Consider the following 14,554-nt stretch of genomic DNA (forward strand, 5'->3'; position numbering starts at 1 on the left):
ACGGCGAACACTTACTGAATTCTTAACTATGTGTCAGGCACGTTTCTAAAGACTTCATCCTCCTAACATCCTGCAAAGTTTCGAAGAAAAGGAAAAAATTACCAAGGAATGCAAAACAAAGGAAACAAAAGATGCAGAAAAAAAATATCCTATAGACCTGAAGAGCTCCAAAACATCTGAAATTCTGACATAAGTTGGCTACATGGTGAGGGAAGCTGGCTTCTAAGAACACACACAGGAAAGAACTTTGGAATAAAGGGCACTTTTCCTATGACTTAATCTATTCTTTCCATATTTAATGGAGTACTATTTTATGAATTCTTATTTTTGAAAATAAATACATCAATTTTCTGGCGATTGGAACTTTGAGGTCTTCAAATTACCTTCACTTTTAATATAATGTTAACATCTTTAACTGCCAGGAAAAGAAAAGCCTAATAATGACTTAGTTTTTAAAACTGGTGCTGTACCTGGAGATCCACAACTACAATGAGACAAAATTAAAAAAATTTCTGATACTTTTATTTAACAACCAAAAGGTATTGCCTGTTCAGTACTATGCTTTATAATGGTGGAAAAATGGAAAAGGAGTATAATATGGTACCCGACATCAGAGAATTATGCAATCTATTTGAAAAGATAGAATTAAATATTTAGGAAATTAACAGGAAAGCTTTAGTTTAAAAAACAAGATAGAGGTCAGGAAAGGGAGGAATCACTTTGGAATATAACAGCAAAATAAATTTTTGTTGGAAGCATTGGGAATTGAGGTGGGCTTTCAGAGAAGGGCAGAATTTAGAAAGGTTAGCAAAGAATATTCCAGATTTGAGAAGGTGAAAATTAGTAACTGCACAAGCAAGGGCATAGAGGCAAGAATGATTGTAATGTTTTAACCCAATAGCAGGGAAGAGATGACTCATCTTGAGCAGGGTTATGTATTTGAGATTATTGGAAACTAGAATCTAATGGGTAAGGTAGATTATGACAAGCTCTGAATGGATGCTGATCAGTGTGGTTCAGGCTGAGTACAGTAAAAACAACCTGAGGCCGTTTTCATCCCTGACTGTGAGAGTATTTAATGTACTAACGGGACCTTTACTGAGTTTTAACATAGGAAAGTTCCTCCCAAAGCGTAGTTGGAATGAAATCTTCCTACTTGTTTTCCATAAAATCAGTATGATTTTCCATAAAGAGATTATTATTTTTGACACGAAGCAAAGGTCAGAGTTTGGGTGTGTATTTGTGTCCATGAACATTATGATGTGTGTAGGTGTTTTAATTTCCAAAGTCAGGGTCAGGAGGCAGATTAGGGCTATGGTGTCATGACAACGAATCAAGCTGTTTGTTTCAGTCCAAAAAGTAGTCAATTCACTGGAAAATGCTCAATCAACTAAGTGTAAATTAAAATAGTTATGAATTGTTTGTAAAAAGCAACCACAGTTTGTTTTAAAAAGGTATGAATAATTTTGCATATGCATAATTTTCCATAAAGATATTATTCTTTAAACATACAGCAAAGGTCAGAATTTGGGTGTGTTTATATGCATGTGTGTTTGTGTTTTAATTTCCTAAGTAGGGGTTAGGAGGCAGATTAGGACTGCAAGGGGCCAAGCCAACCAATCAAGTTGTCATTTTGGTCTTTGTCCTTGTCTACAAAGTAGACAGTTCACTGGAAAAAGTTCAAGCAATTAAGTTTAAAATAAAATATTTACCAATTCATTATGAAAAGTCGCCTTAAGTTTATCTAATGAAAGGTATTAATGTATCTATTATTTTACCATATCTAACAGCTTATCACTCTATTATATAAATAAGTATGATTACACTGAGGGGACATATTTCTCACAAGAAGGTGTTCATTTCTACCCAATACCTATATCTTTTAGGTGCTTAGAAATTGATTTCCAATTCATAATAAAAAATCCAGTAAAATTGTCAAATGAAAAGCTTTCATCAATTACTTTTTATTTTATAAACATGCTTTGAAAACACTTTGTTAATTTTACAGAAAGTCATTAGGCTGCATAAACCACTTTTTGGGTACATTTACTAATGGAATAAAATAATTCCAATATATCATTTGCTTCTGAATGCCTCAGAGTTTCAGGAAGGTATTAATAAGGCCCTGCTTCCTGTATCTGAAAACAAACATTTAGTTTGATTATTGCTTTCTTGAGTCTTAGAAAAACAAATTATGAAAGTTATAATGGACTTCTTGGAAAGGTAATGACATAAGGGCATGGTTACAAAACTGCTTTGTTTGATTTCCAACTTAAACTAAGAAAGGCTAGGCCTACTTTATAAACTCCAAAGAGCAATTATTAGGTAAATATTAGTTAGACAATATTGAGAGTAGACACTGATATGCTAGTTTAACTTAACCTCTCCAGTTAATGAACACAATATAGTTACAGGTTACACATGATTAAAAAAAAATCTAGATACCCCCACACCCTCCACACACACACATTTTTTTGCTTAGCTTTGAAAAACACAGAAAATACTCAGCATAGGGTCTACACTTGCACTGCTGATGAGCAAGATGGGAAATGACTTTTCAAAACAGCATCTTGTTATGTTTGACCTGTTCTTTTAATTAAGAGTGGTGTCATCGGGCCAGGCGCAGTGGCTCATGCCTGTAAACCCACCACTTTGGGAGGCCAAGGCGGGTGGATCACCTGAGGTCAGGAGTTCGAGACCAGCCTGGCCAACATGGTAAAACCCTGTCTCTACTAAAAACACAAAAAATTAGCTGGGCGTAGTGGCGGGTGCCTGTAATCCCAGCTACTCTGGAGATTGAAGCAGGAGAATCACTTGAACCGAGGAGTCAGAGGTTTCAATGAGCCGAGATCGCACCACTGCCCTCCAGCCTGGGCGACAGAGTGAGACTCCATCTCAAAAGAAAAAATAGACAAAGAAGAAAGCAAAGAAAATCACACAAAAACTGTGAGGGAATAGACATAGAAACAAGGATTGCCAGAGAGCCATTCAACATGCATCGGACTGCTGTCTCTGAAGGAAACAGTAGAACGAATGGAATAAGAAATCATTCAAAGACATCATTGAAATAACATTTCGGCAAAGAAGAAACACACAGGATCTGAAGAACAAAAGGAGCCACTGTTCTAAAAGAAAAAGATAAATGACACACTCTGAGATGTCGTCTTACAATTGAACCTCAGTGATTTTTTTAAGCATGCAAGCAATAAAAATGCGTCACCAACAAAGGAAGAGGTAAAAAATAAAAAATAAAAATAAAAAAACACTGACTTACAAATTCATGTTAGCAGCTTTACATGCAAAAAAAACTGTGGAACAATATCAATAGGATTTTCGAAGAAAAGAGATTCGAATTACAAACTTAGTCAAATTGGCATTTAAATGTCCAGATGATAGGAAATGATCTCAAATTTACAAAGTCCGAGGAAGTATATCTCCCACATATCCAGCTAGCATTTCTAAAAATATCTACTTGTCACAATCTAGCCAATATACAGATTAATCCAAATAAAAACGACAGGAATGGGAAAGTCACAGGATGAGAAATGGCAGGTGATTATTAAATTCGGTTGAACATAAAATTAAGGCCAAACAACTAATTAGTGTAAAACAGTATAATGTTTCTAATTCTTGAAAGAAACACTACATCATATGGTCGGTGGGGGGGTGGTAATGAGGACAAAACCTTCAGAGAATACCACGTATCTACCAGGATTCTGGGCATGAAACAGCATCTTCAAAAAGACTTAAAGAACGGTCTCTTTATATAGTAGTGAACCTCCATGGGCTGGTAGGCACCCATGTACAAGCAGTAGTAGGAAAGCATAATATTTCTGTTAGATTGTATTGCTGGTCACCCACCTCTGCCTTTTTTTTTTTTTTTTTTTTTTTGAGACGGAGTCTCGCTCTGTCACCCAGGCTGGAGTGCAATGGTGTCTCAGCCTCCTGAGTAGCTGGGACTACAGGTGCCCGCCACCACACCCGGCTAATTTTTTGTATTTTTAGTAGAGGTGGGGTTTCACCATGTTAGCCAGGATGGTCTCGATCTCCTGACCTCATGATCCGCCCGCCTCTGCCTCCCAAAGTGCTGGGATTGCCGGCGTGAGCCACCACGCCCGGCCCCACCTCTGCTTTTTCTGGGGAAGGCTTATACTTCCCTGCCCCACTTAAAGTTAGATTTACCTATTTACCTGAATAAAATGTGAGCTGAAATGTCATGAAACAGATGGGAAGAAGCTTCTGAAGCTTGTTTGTGCTTCTCCATCACGTGAATCCCTAGCTAGACATCAGGAAGAAGCACCACAACCAACCTGTGATGGATATGTACCACAAACAATAGTTGTAAGTCATTGATATTTGGGAGTAATTTTGTAGCAGCAAATCTAACCTTTCCTCAGCCTGAAGAGGAAAGGGAAGGGCAATGCATAATAGAGTCTAATAAGGGATGGAATCGTGGAAGAGGAGCCACAAAAGAGGAACTGAAGTCACAGAGTACAGCATAGGCCACAGCCATGATGAAGCAGTCGGATGTGGGGCAACAATACCCTGACTTCTCTTTCCTCCCACCATTTTACTTGCTGCTTGTGGCTCCCTTTCACCAAATCCAGCTGGAAGCAGAAGACTGACGAGTGATGCACTCCATAGAATTCAGTGTCACAAGCCAGGTTTCCCATTATCCAGTGCTGCGACAGATTTTGCGTGCAAAATCTTTATTAGGAATCAACACCTGTGAAGAGAAGGGGGAAGAAGCAGGATCGGACAGAGAAAGATGTTGAACGTGTAATTATGCAGACAATGAACTAGAAAACCTTAGCCAGTCCACTGGGGAGCTCTGACCTAAGAATTATCTATAAAAATCTTTCACAGAGGGTCAAAATGCTCAGCCATGTGCCCATCATGACAGCCCTGAAAAAGGCTGATGGCCAAAGATATTTGTTGTCAATTGGATGAGTCACTTTGTATACTTGTTTGTTTAGTTCTTCTGTGGTGAATGGTCTCTGGTGGGCATTAACATGTGACACATACATACACACAAACCATATGTATATTTCCTCTTTTTACCTTTGAAGAAAACATTATTTTAAGCAGCCATCACAAATTTTTAAATGTAATATTTTGTCCACAAAATAAACCTCAATAAATTCCTATATTAGAAATAGTAGATAATGAACTGTCTGACAATGATGCTTTAATGTTAGGAATGCAAAACAAATGTATAAAGAAACAATACAACAGCTGTTGCAAATTTTTAAATTTACTGGAACAACTCTTAGCCAAAAAGTAAATCTAAATGAAAATTGCTAGAAAAATAACAATCTACAAATTAATTGCCAAACCTATGACACATAACCAGAGCTGTACTCAGGCCCCTAAAATTGTTTTAGTGTGAAACAGTACAAAAATTAATAAAGCATTTACTCAAGAGTTTATTAAAAAAACATTAACAGCAATGAAATCAGAAGAAAGTCATTAATGATCAAAGCGGAAATAAATGAACTTTTTAAAGAAAAGTGGTAGAACTCATAAATTCAAGAATTGCTTCTTCTAAAAAAAAAAAAACTAGGTAAAATACTAGCTAGTTTAAATTTTAAAAAGAAAATTAAAGGATAAACACCAATACAAAAAATACATAAATTAGAAAGCAGCAATGGCCATAGATCACCACAGAGAAATGTGGTTGAAAGAGAAGTAAAAATTATCAAAATAGACACTAGATTGTATTGAAAGCCTTCCAATACCTATGGGAGAAAACTGAAAACAAAGAAGTCTTCAAAGGGGAATTTTTAAACCTTCAAATAATTGATAATTGACACGTATTTAACAAGGCTAGAGAAAGTAGAAAACCTGCTCACATTTTTTATAAATGAAAAATAATGATTCAAATCCTATGGGAGAAAAACTGAAAACAAAGAAGTCTTCAAAGGGGAATTTTTAAACCTTCAAATAATTGATAATTGACACGTATTTAACAAGGCTAGAGAAAGTAGAAAACCTGCTCACATTTTTTATAAATGAAAAATAATGATTCAAATCCTGTCAAAAGTACTCTAAAAGGGCAAATTACAAACAATTCACTTCTGAATATTGGTACAAATGACCTAATTAAAATGTTGGCAAGTAGAATTCGGCAACACTTTAAAAGAATAACACATCATGATCAAGTGGAGTTATTGCAGGACGGCAAGGATGGCTCATTGACATAAGTCACCACTTGGTGGACAAGAAGAAAAAACTGTTATAATTTTGATATCTTCTTGATAAACACTAAAAAACACTTGATACAATTTAATATTCTCACACATTACTGATAGGGGCTTTTACTAAAATACGAATATAAGGATATTTAATATTTTTATAGTATACAGTCCCCAAATCAAAAGTGAAAATATGAAATACTAGAAGCATTCCCATTAAAAATGATGCTAAGACAAGGTCCTACATTATTTAACATTTACATGACTGGCTTTTACTGGTCAATGTAATAAGAGATGGAAATAGGCAGGGTATTCATGTGCTCAGATTGCCGTAGCCAAGCACCACAGGCTAGGTGATGGAAACAATAGAAATTTGTTTTCTCACAGTTCTGGAGTCTGGAAGCCCAAGACCAGGGGCCATCATGCTTAGCTTTTGGTGAGGGGTCTCTTTTTGGTTTGCAGATGGCCACCTTCTCACTGTGTCCTCTCAGGGCAAAGAGGAAGAGCCAGCTCTCCAGTGTCTCTTTTAATAAGGACACTAACTCTGTCAGATCAGGACCCCACCCTTAGGACCTCATTTAACCTTGATTACTTCCTTATGCTAAATGCAGTAACATTGGAGGTTAAGGTTTCAACATATAAATTGAGGCTGGAGGGAACACAACTGATCATGGCAAAAAAAGTATTACTACTGGAAAGAAGGTAAAATTGTGATGACCTTTAAACTGTATAACTATTTATCTGAAAAAGCCCAGAGAATTAATTGAAAATTCCGAGGAAAAAAAAAAAAGTAGCATTCAGTATGCTGGCTTTAAAAACCAAAACACAAAAGTCAGTAGCATTTTTATGTTTAAGCAATATAATTAGAAAATATAGCAGAGTAAAAAGTCAATTCACAAAAGTAAGAAAAGTTTTAGATAGCTATGAAAATCCCAAAAGAATGACCCAAATGATCAAACTATAAACTTTCCTGAAAAAACTAAAGGAAGACCTTAACAGAAGAAGCATATGTTCTTCATCGATAGAAATACTCAATATTATACAAATTCAAGCCCTTTCTTAATGTTTAAATCCAATGCGATGCCAATCAAAACTCTAACAAAATTTTTTTTTTCTAACAAAATTTTTGACTGGAGTATACCCATTCAGGATATGTAGACTGAGAATAGAGAATATTGCAAAATTATTCTTTCATCTGGAGAAATAAACATATGATGTAATAAAGAAAAGCTGACTATACCGTATACAATTATACAGGATATGGAAAAGACCAACAGATCACTGTAGCACAATAAAGAGTTTAGAAATAGCTGTGAGCCTTTTCTTTATCTTAATATCTGATAAACATGGCATTGAAATTAATGATTGAAATATGGAAAACGGGAAAACACTCCCATATCTAAAAATTAGATACCAGAAGTAGATTTTATATAAGTGAACATTCATAATTTGTTTATAGTTTTGGATGGGAAGTCCTTTGAAAATGTCTCGTAAGCCACAAAGGAAATGATGGATAATTGTAAAATATCAAAATTATATTTTTAATTGAATCAGGCACCAAAAACAAGCTTGAACTTTTTTAAAAAAGAAATATTATTTGTAACACATGTTAAAGGGTTAATATCATCAGCATCTTATATATCAATAAGAGAAAGGAAAACACCACAACAGCAAAATAAACAACATGAACAGGTATTTCCTAAAAGAAGAAAGAAAATGTCCCCTAATATATGAAAAACATATTCAGGCTTGCTAATAGTAAAAGGGATACAAACAAGATAGTAGGACACTATCCCTTATATATCAGATTGGCAACTTTGTATGTTATCCCTGTGTGAGAGAAACTCTCATACTGTTTGTGGAATCTTAAATTGGGACTCCACTACAGTGCAATTTTTTAAAATCTATCAAAATTTTAGGAAAGCATACCCCTTGACACAGCAATTTTAATTTCAAAGCTTTGTTCCAAGAAGATAATTCAATATGTGTAACAATATGTCCATGAAGACTTCTGTTCTAGTGTTATTTATGACAATCATGAAAATTTGGAAAATAGCATTCCTCAATAAGAAATCGATTAAGCACACATTTGTACATACATCCAACATAAGGCTACATACCGATTAAAAATTATGAGCTTGTGCATTTCCACAGGCGATTGACAACAAAATTACAAAATACCTGTATCATGGTATCTTATTTATTAAAATAAGTACATATATAATATTAAGTGTCACAATATAAAACATGTGGGCTATATTTTTACTTGATTACAGTGCAAAATATCTGGGAAAATGTTTAATTATTTACAATGGGATTTGGAGTGATTTTGTTTTCTAAAAATATTTTTACTATTTGTTTTGCTTGAACTCTTTTACAATGATTCTGTTTATTTTTATGAATAAAAAGCAATAAAGCCCCTTTATCTGGTGGGGAAAATGTTGTAAGAGGGGTTACTTTGTGCATTCATAATAGTTAGAAAATATTATTATTCATGGAATCATATATGATGGCCCAGAACTGGATGACCTCCTTTTTACTCCTACAGCCTTCATTTATGGCACTTGTACAAATTATAATAATAAGGCCAGGTGCAGTGGCTCACTCCTGTAATCCCAGCACTTTGGGAGGCTGGGGGCAGATGGATCACCTGAGGTCAGGCGTTGGAGACCAGCCTGGCCAACATGGCAAAACCCCGTCCCTACAAAAAAAAAAAAAAAAAGTACCAAGTGTGGTGGTGCACACCTGTAATCCCAGCTACTATGGAGGCTGAGGCACAAGAATTGCTTGAGCCTGAGAGGCCTACGTTGCAGTGAGCCGAGATTGTGCCATTGCACTCCAGTCTGGGCGACACAGTAAGACCCTGCCACACATACACACACAAAATTATAATAATAAGAGATAAAATGTGATCTTAGAGCTATCACCTTCTATTAGATTATAAACTTCTTGAAGGTAGAATTATTTCTTATTTTTTAGACTCCCATAGATCTTAACATAGGGAAGTACTCAGTAAATGCTTATTGAATTGAACCAATTATACTCTACAACCAAAAAAATCCATCATAATCTCTATACCTACACTAATAAAACTGGAATTTTCAATTATCTAAGAATTTCAAATTTATCTAGTTACAAAGAGAAAGATGTATAAATTGTTCATTTCATAAATCTCAAGAATAGTTTTACATTAATAAGATTTTCACTGATATTCTCAGAATATTGAAGAAAGATTTAAATTGTTTCAAGTTAATTAAAATGCATCTGAAAGAGCTCTAGAGTTCAAAGAATGTATAATCAAACCCCTTATACACAGAATTTCTCTCCTGTAAAAGGAGAAAAAACTAGAAATGTCTGTTTTCATCCATAACTGTCTTCAAATAGCAGAAGCTTGGTTAAGGAAAAAGAAAGATTTTTGCATGTTTCTAGGATAAAAGAAAAGCAGAAATATTTTCCTGATAATTGTCATTCTATTCCTTTTCTGTATTTTCTGTAGCATGTATTTATGTTGATTGGGAACATTTTATAATTTTGCAAATTGTCAGCATGACTCAATACAAAATAGACCAAAATAATTTTGAACACCTAACTGATAATATTTTTAAATATTCCTTGAGCTGGAACAATTAGATGTTTGAATTACTTACTCTGAATGCTAATGTATGAATACTTTTCTCCTGTTCCACATTCGTCCCTCTATATATAAACTATTTAAGTCACAGTATAATTATGGAATATGTTAGTAGAAGGAAGGCAAAGTGTTTTATCAATGCCTGTAAGCATCATTTACATTAGCATCTGTTACAGAATTGGTTTTAAATTTTATTTCTAGATCCTTAAAACCTGTGGGTTACACACATCAGTATTTTTAGACTGTAATTTCAAAGGACTAAACCCATTTTTGAACCTTTGTTTCAACATGCGTTTGAAAACATATAAAGATATGGGTATTATATTTTTCTGATTTTTTTATCTTTCTTTCTGATTTCTTTAGCTTCTTCTAGATCTGTAAGTCTTCTTGTGTATTGTTGGTTTTTCTACTTTTTTGTTTGTTTTTCCCTTAAATATACAAAGTTAGTTCTTACCTACGTTTATGTACAAGGCCTTTAACACTTGACATGTCAGTTCTGTGATATTCGGTAACAAAATACCTTTCCTGAAATATGGAATTGTGGAGACAGACCTGCCAGCATTACAATTGGCCTGTCAGTCTTTGCAAAGCAGCACCAAATATCACCCAGCCCCTGTAGATCTCTGGGCAAAAACATATCAATCCTCATAAGTGAATTCAATAGAATTCTTCTTGTCAATTACAAAGATATAATAATTTGTATTATCTCTTCACATTTATAACTTCCTTAAAGGTGAAAAATGTATTGAATCCTTGAGAGTACAAGGAATTACAAGTTTTAAAAATACACATACATACGCAATTTGAGTGTTTCAATTAATATTAAATAGATCCCAAAAGATTACTTCAGAATTTGAATTTTCAGAAATTTTGACCAAGCTAAGCTTCTGCCAGCACAACCAGAAGGAGGCTAGCTAGATGGAGCTTATCCATCCACAGGCCACCTTTGAGTCAACACAACCGGCAGTAGTATAGGAGACTGCTATAGCCAGAGGCAAGTTTTCTAAGCCTTTCCTTCTTCCTCCTTTCTTCATCCCATTTCCATTCTCCTTCTTGAAGTCATGGCCAGGATACTGGAGAGAGGGTAATGGCAGCGCATGTCTACAGTCAAGATTGTCATAGCATGGCTTTGAAATGTGGTTACGTATGGGGGGAACTGGGCAAATAAGTAAATATATCAAAAACAATGAGCTTTGTGACTGTAGAAGGGAGTTATATCTGTGGTAAGGGGGAAGACTAGAATAAACCATGTGGTGTTAGACGTATCAGTGTGAACTAAGGGTTTTAAGACAAATAGACAGATAGGTATAATAAGACATAATATAATATTTTTTCTAATTTTGTCTTCTAAGAGGGCTGGATCAATGATACCTCATTAGCAATGAGCTAACTTAGCAAACTTAAGGATTATGATTTACTTTGAGATTCTGATTACTATTATCTATGATTATATACGATGTACTATTTCATTTTCTAGTAGCTGTTGTTGTGCTTTCATTGAATCGTAAATCCAGTTTAAGACATTTCTCCAAGGAAGACAGACAAATAGCCAACAGGTATATGGGAAAAAAATGCTCGATGTCACCAGTCATCAGGGAAATGCAAATTAAAACCACACACTCGTCAGGATGGCTATTATCAAAAACAAACAAAAGACAAGGTGAAGATGTGGAGAAATTGGTACACTTGTACACTTTTGGTGGGAATGCAAAATTTCTAGCCACTATGGAAAACAGTATGGAGGTTCCTCAAAAATTAAAAATATAACTGCCATATATGATCCAGCAATCACACTTCTTAGTATTTATCAAAAAGAATTTAAATCAAGATCCCAAAGAGATTTTAGCACTCCTATGTTCACCACAGTACTATTCACAGTAGTGAAGATGTGGAAAACCCTAAATGCCCATCAACAGATAATGGATTTTAAAATGTGGTGTATACATACAATGGAACATTATTCAGCCTTTAAAAAGAAGACACTTCTGCAATATGGACAGCATGGATAAACCTTGAGGACATAGTGCTAAGTGAAATAAGCCAGTTCCAGAAAGGCAAATTCTGTATGATTTCGTTTATATCAGTTATCTAAAATAGAGGCCAGCAGGGAGAGGAAAATGGGGAGTTACTGATTAATGGACATAAGGTTTCAGTCAAGTAAAATGAATAAGCTCTAGAGATCTCCTGCACAACATTGTGCCTACAGTCAATAATGATGTATTGTAGACTTAAAAATTTGTTAAAGGGATAGATCTCACGTTGCATTCTCACCACTAAAAGTAAAATACGCCATCCAAAACAAAACAATGAGCACTCTTAGCACCCAGCTCTTGGTTTCTAAATACCGTTGTCCAATGAAAGAAACTATGGCTTCTTAAGAAATGTCTGACTTTGTGTTTGGGAAAGGAAAAAATTAGATGGGGCTGGAATATGTTATCATGACAAAAAGTGAAGAAGAATGATGGGATCTTGCCCAAAAGACACAGGATCCAGCTTGAAGGGTCTCCTACTAGCCAATGTGAACATCCAAGTAAATTATGATAGGAACAAATTGTAACTATTTGAGTAAAATACATATCCATGAAGCACTAGAATATGAAGAGGAAGGAAGATGCATCAGTAGAATGACAACTAATAAATCCAAAAGAAACAATACAGTTACAATATTGTCATTTAGTAACCATCCCACTAATCGATTTAGGAATGAATGATCAAAGAGTGCTAAACTTGGTAGGTGTAAGTTTGGTAAGGAATCAAATATTTAAAGAGTGCCAATGTATTTTCCCATAAAATTATTATTAATTGTTTAAGTAATAAATATAATGTACTGAATAATTAATTTCACAGTTGAGAAACTTGGTAGATACCATTTTATCTAAGTAATAAACATTCATAATGTAAGTAATAGTGCAAATTATCAGTTTCCTCCTCATATACTGCATCGAGATAAACAACATGAATTCTGTGATATTCCTGTCAAAAATGCATAAATCATGAAGAAACATCAGACAAACCCAAAGAGGAAGATCCTAAAAAGTAACTGTTGTAGGCTCTTTAAAAATGTCAAGGTCAAGAAAAATAAGGAAACACTGAGAACTCTTGTAAATTGAAAGAGACTAAAGGAATATTTAAATACAACACATGCTCCTAAATTGGATATTGGACTTATAAATAATATTATTGGGATAACTGGTAAATGTTATTGCAGTAGAGGGATCATATGGCAATGTTAGATCTAAGTTAATTTTAATAGCTGTTTTCTGGTTATGTAGGAAAGTGTCATTGTACTTAAGAAATGCACATGGAAGTATGACAAGGGATGCTGCATTAGTCTGCAATTTATTTCCAGTAGTTATATGGGAGCACTATGTATTATTTCTCTAACTATATGTAAATGTGACGTTATTTCCAAAACAAATTAAACAAACAGAATTCCCGAGGTCGTGGGAATTCTAGGAATGTTCATCTGAGCTATCAGGAGAAGCTGCTTCCACACATTCTGGCTCTTGTTTTCGCTGGGTTTTGTTACATAATCCTCCCCAAGGAGGCATGGTTCTTTCAGTCCTTCACCTGAAGATGAAACCCACATAAAACCCAGGATCTTCCTCTTATCTCCCTTGCATTGTAGAGGTTTTTAGTATTTACCAAATCTCATATTTCACTTTCTCATTTTTTTTTTTGTTTTAAGAGAAATACAACAGTTGCCCCTCAAAATACTTTCAAGGAGTCAAACTTGGAAATTAAACAGAATTTTGCAGCAAAATTTTGATTAGTATGGAGCATTTTGCTTAACCAAAATTTGCTTTTGACATATGATATTTTATGAAAAATCTATTGGCACAGTTTTCTGACTGGAAAAACATTAAAAATGGAGGGGAGGGAGGGAGGAAGGGAGGGAGGAAAGAAGGAAAGAAGGAAAGAAGGAAGGAAGGAAGGAAGGAAGGAAGGAAGGAAGGAAGGAAGGAAGGAAGGAAGGAAGGAAGGAAGGAAGGAAGGAAGGGAAGGAGGGAGGGAGGGAGGGAGGGAGGGAGGGAGGGAGGGAGGGGAAAGTTTCTTTTTTAAAGGGAGATCTTTTAGTACCTCAAAATCATATAAAATCCAGTAGAAATTGCTTCACCCTTAATATAGATGCCAGAAGTTGCATTATTTTGAGTGATTAATATCAAGTCATTTGATTACAATTTACCTGTTCTAAAATTTCTAAACAATGAAGAATCTCATAATTAAAATGTTCTGATTAACTAGATTCCAGATTTTAAAGCAAAAGAAAATTTTGATTGTATATGGTTCTGTTGTTTGTCTGACGGTATAAAAGTTGCCAGTTTTTTATAACAATATTTAAAAGTAATCTTATTATGTGAAAGCAGATTACCCAAGTCTTTCTTTAAATCTACTTTTTGAATCCTTTATTGGCATAAAGATCTGTATGAGCTGAAAGAAAAGATATTTAAATTAATACAGTCTGCCTGGATTCCCCAGGGGAGTGATGAACTAGCGTTTTAATTACTAACAAATTTAATTATTCAATCCAGGTGTGAACCATCAAAAATTTAGAGACTCCTTTGCTTTAAGCAAGTACTTTTCATTTCTAGGAAAACATGATGCCATCAATGTCTAATCTAGAATGCAGGTTCAGAAAGCTGTCAGATGTGTACTGTGGTTACATTACTTTGTTTCAATTGTAAATTCCCAGAACATTAAATCTATCAATAGTTGACTGTAAAGACAA

The 14,554-nt window shown here is 34.7% G+C and overlaps 1 protein-coding gene across 5 annotated transcripts in view; it reads left to right on the forward strand.

The window, feature by feature from the left end:
- CABCOCO1 (ciliary associated calcium binding coiled-coil 1) overlaps window positions 1–14,554 on the forward strand; it is a 106,487-nt gene that overhangs the window by 55,736 nt on the left and 36,197 nt on the right. The window contains exon 6 of one of the 5 annotated variants that reach the window (XM_071069608.1): window positions 38–13,690. The exons of the other annotated variants lie outside the window; for them this stretch is intronic. Coding sequence (XP_070925709.1) covers window positions 38–49 — 12 coding nt within the window. The 3' untranslated portion in view covers window positions 50–13,690. Of the gene's footprint in view, window positions 1–37; window positions 13,691–14,554 lie in introns of those variants that run through there. 5 annotated transcript variants of the gene reach the window in all.

This window comes from Macaca nemestrina, chromosome 9 (assembly GCF_043159975.1).
Source record: "Macaca nemestrina isolate mMacNem1 chromosome 9, mMacNem.hap1, whole genome shotgun sequence".
In the NCBI taxonomy this organism is placed as follows: domain Eukaryota; kingdom Metazoa; phylum Chordata; class Mammalia; order Primates; family Cercopithecidae; genus Macaca; species Macaca nemestrina.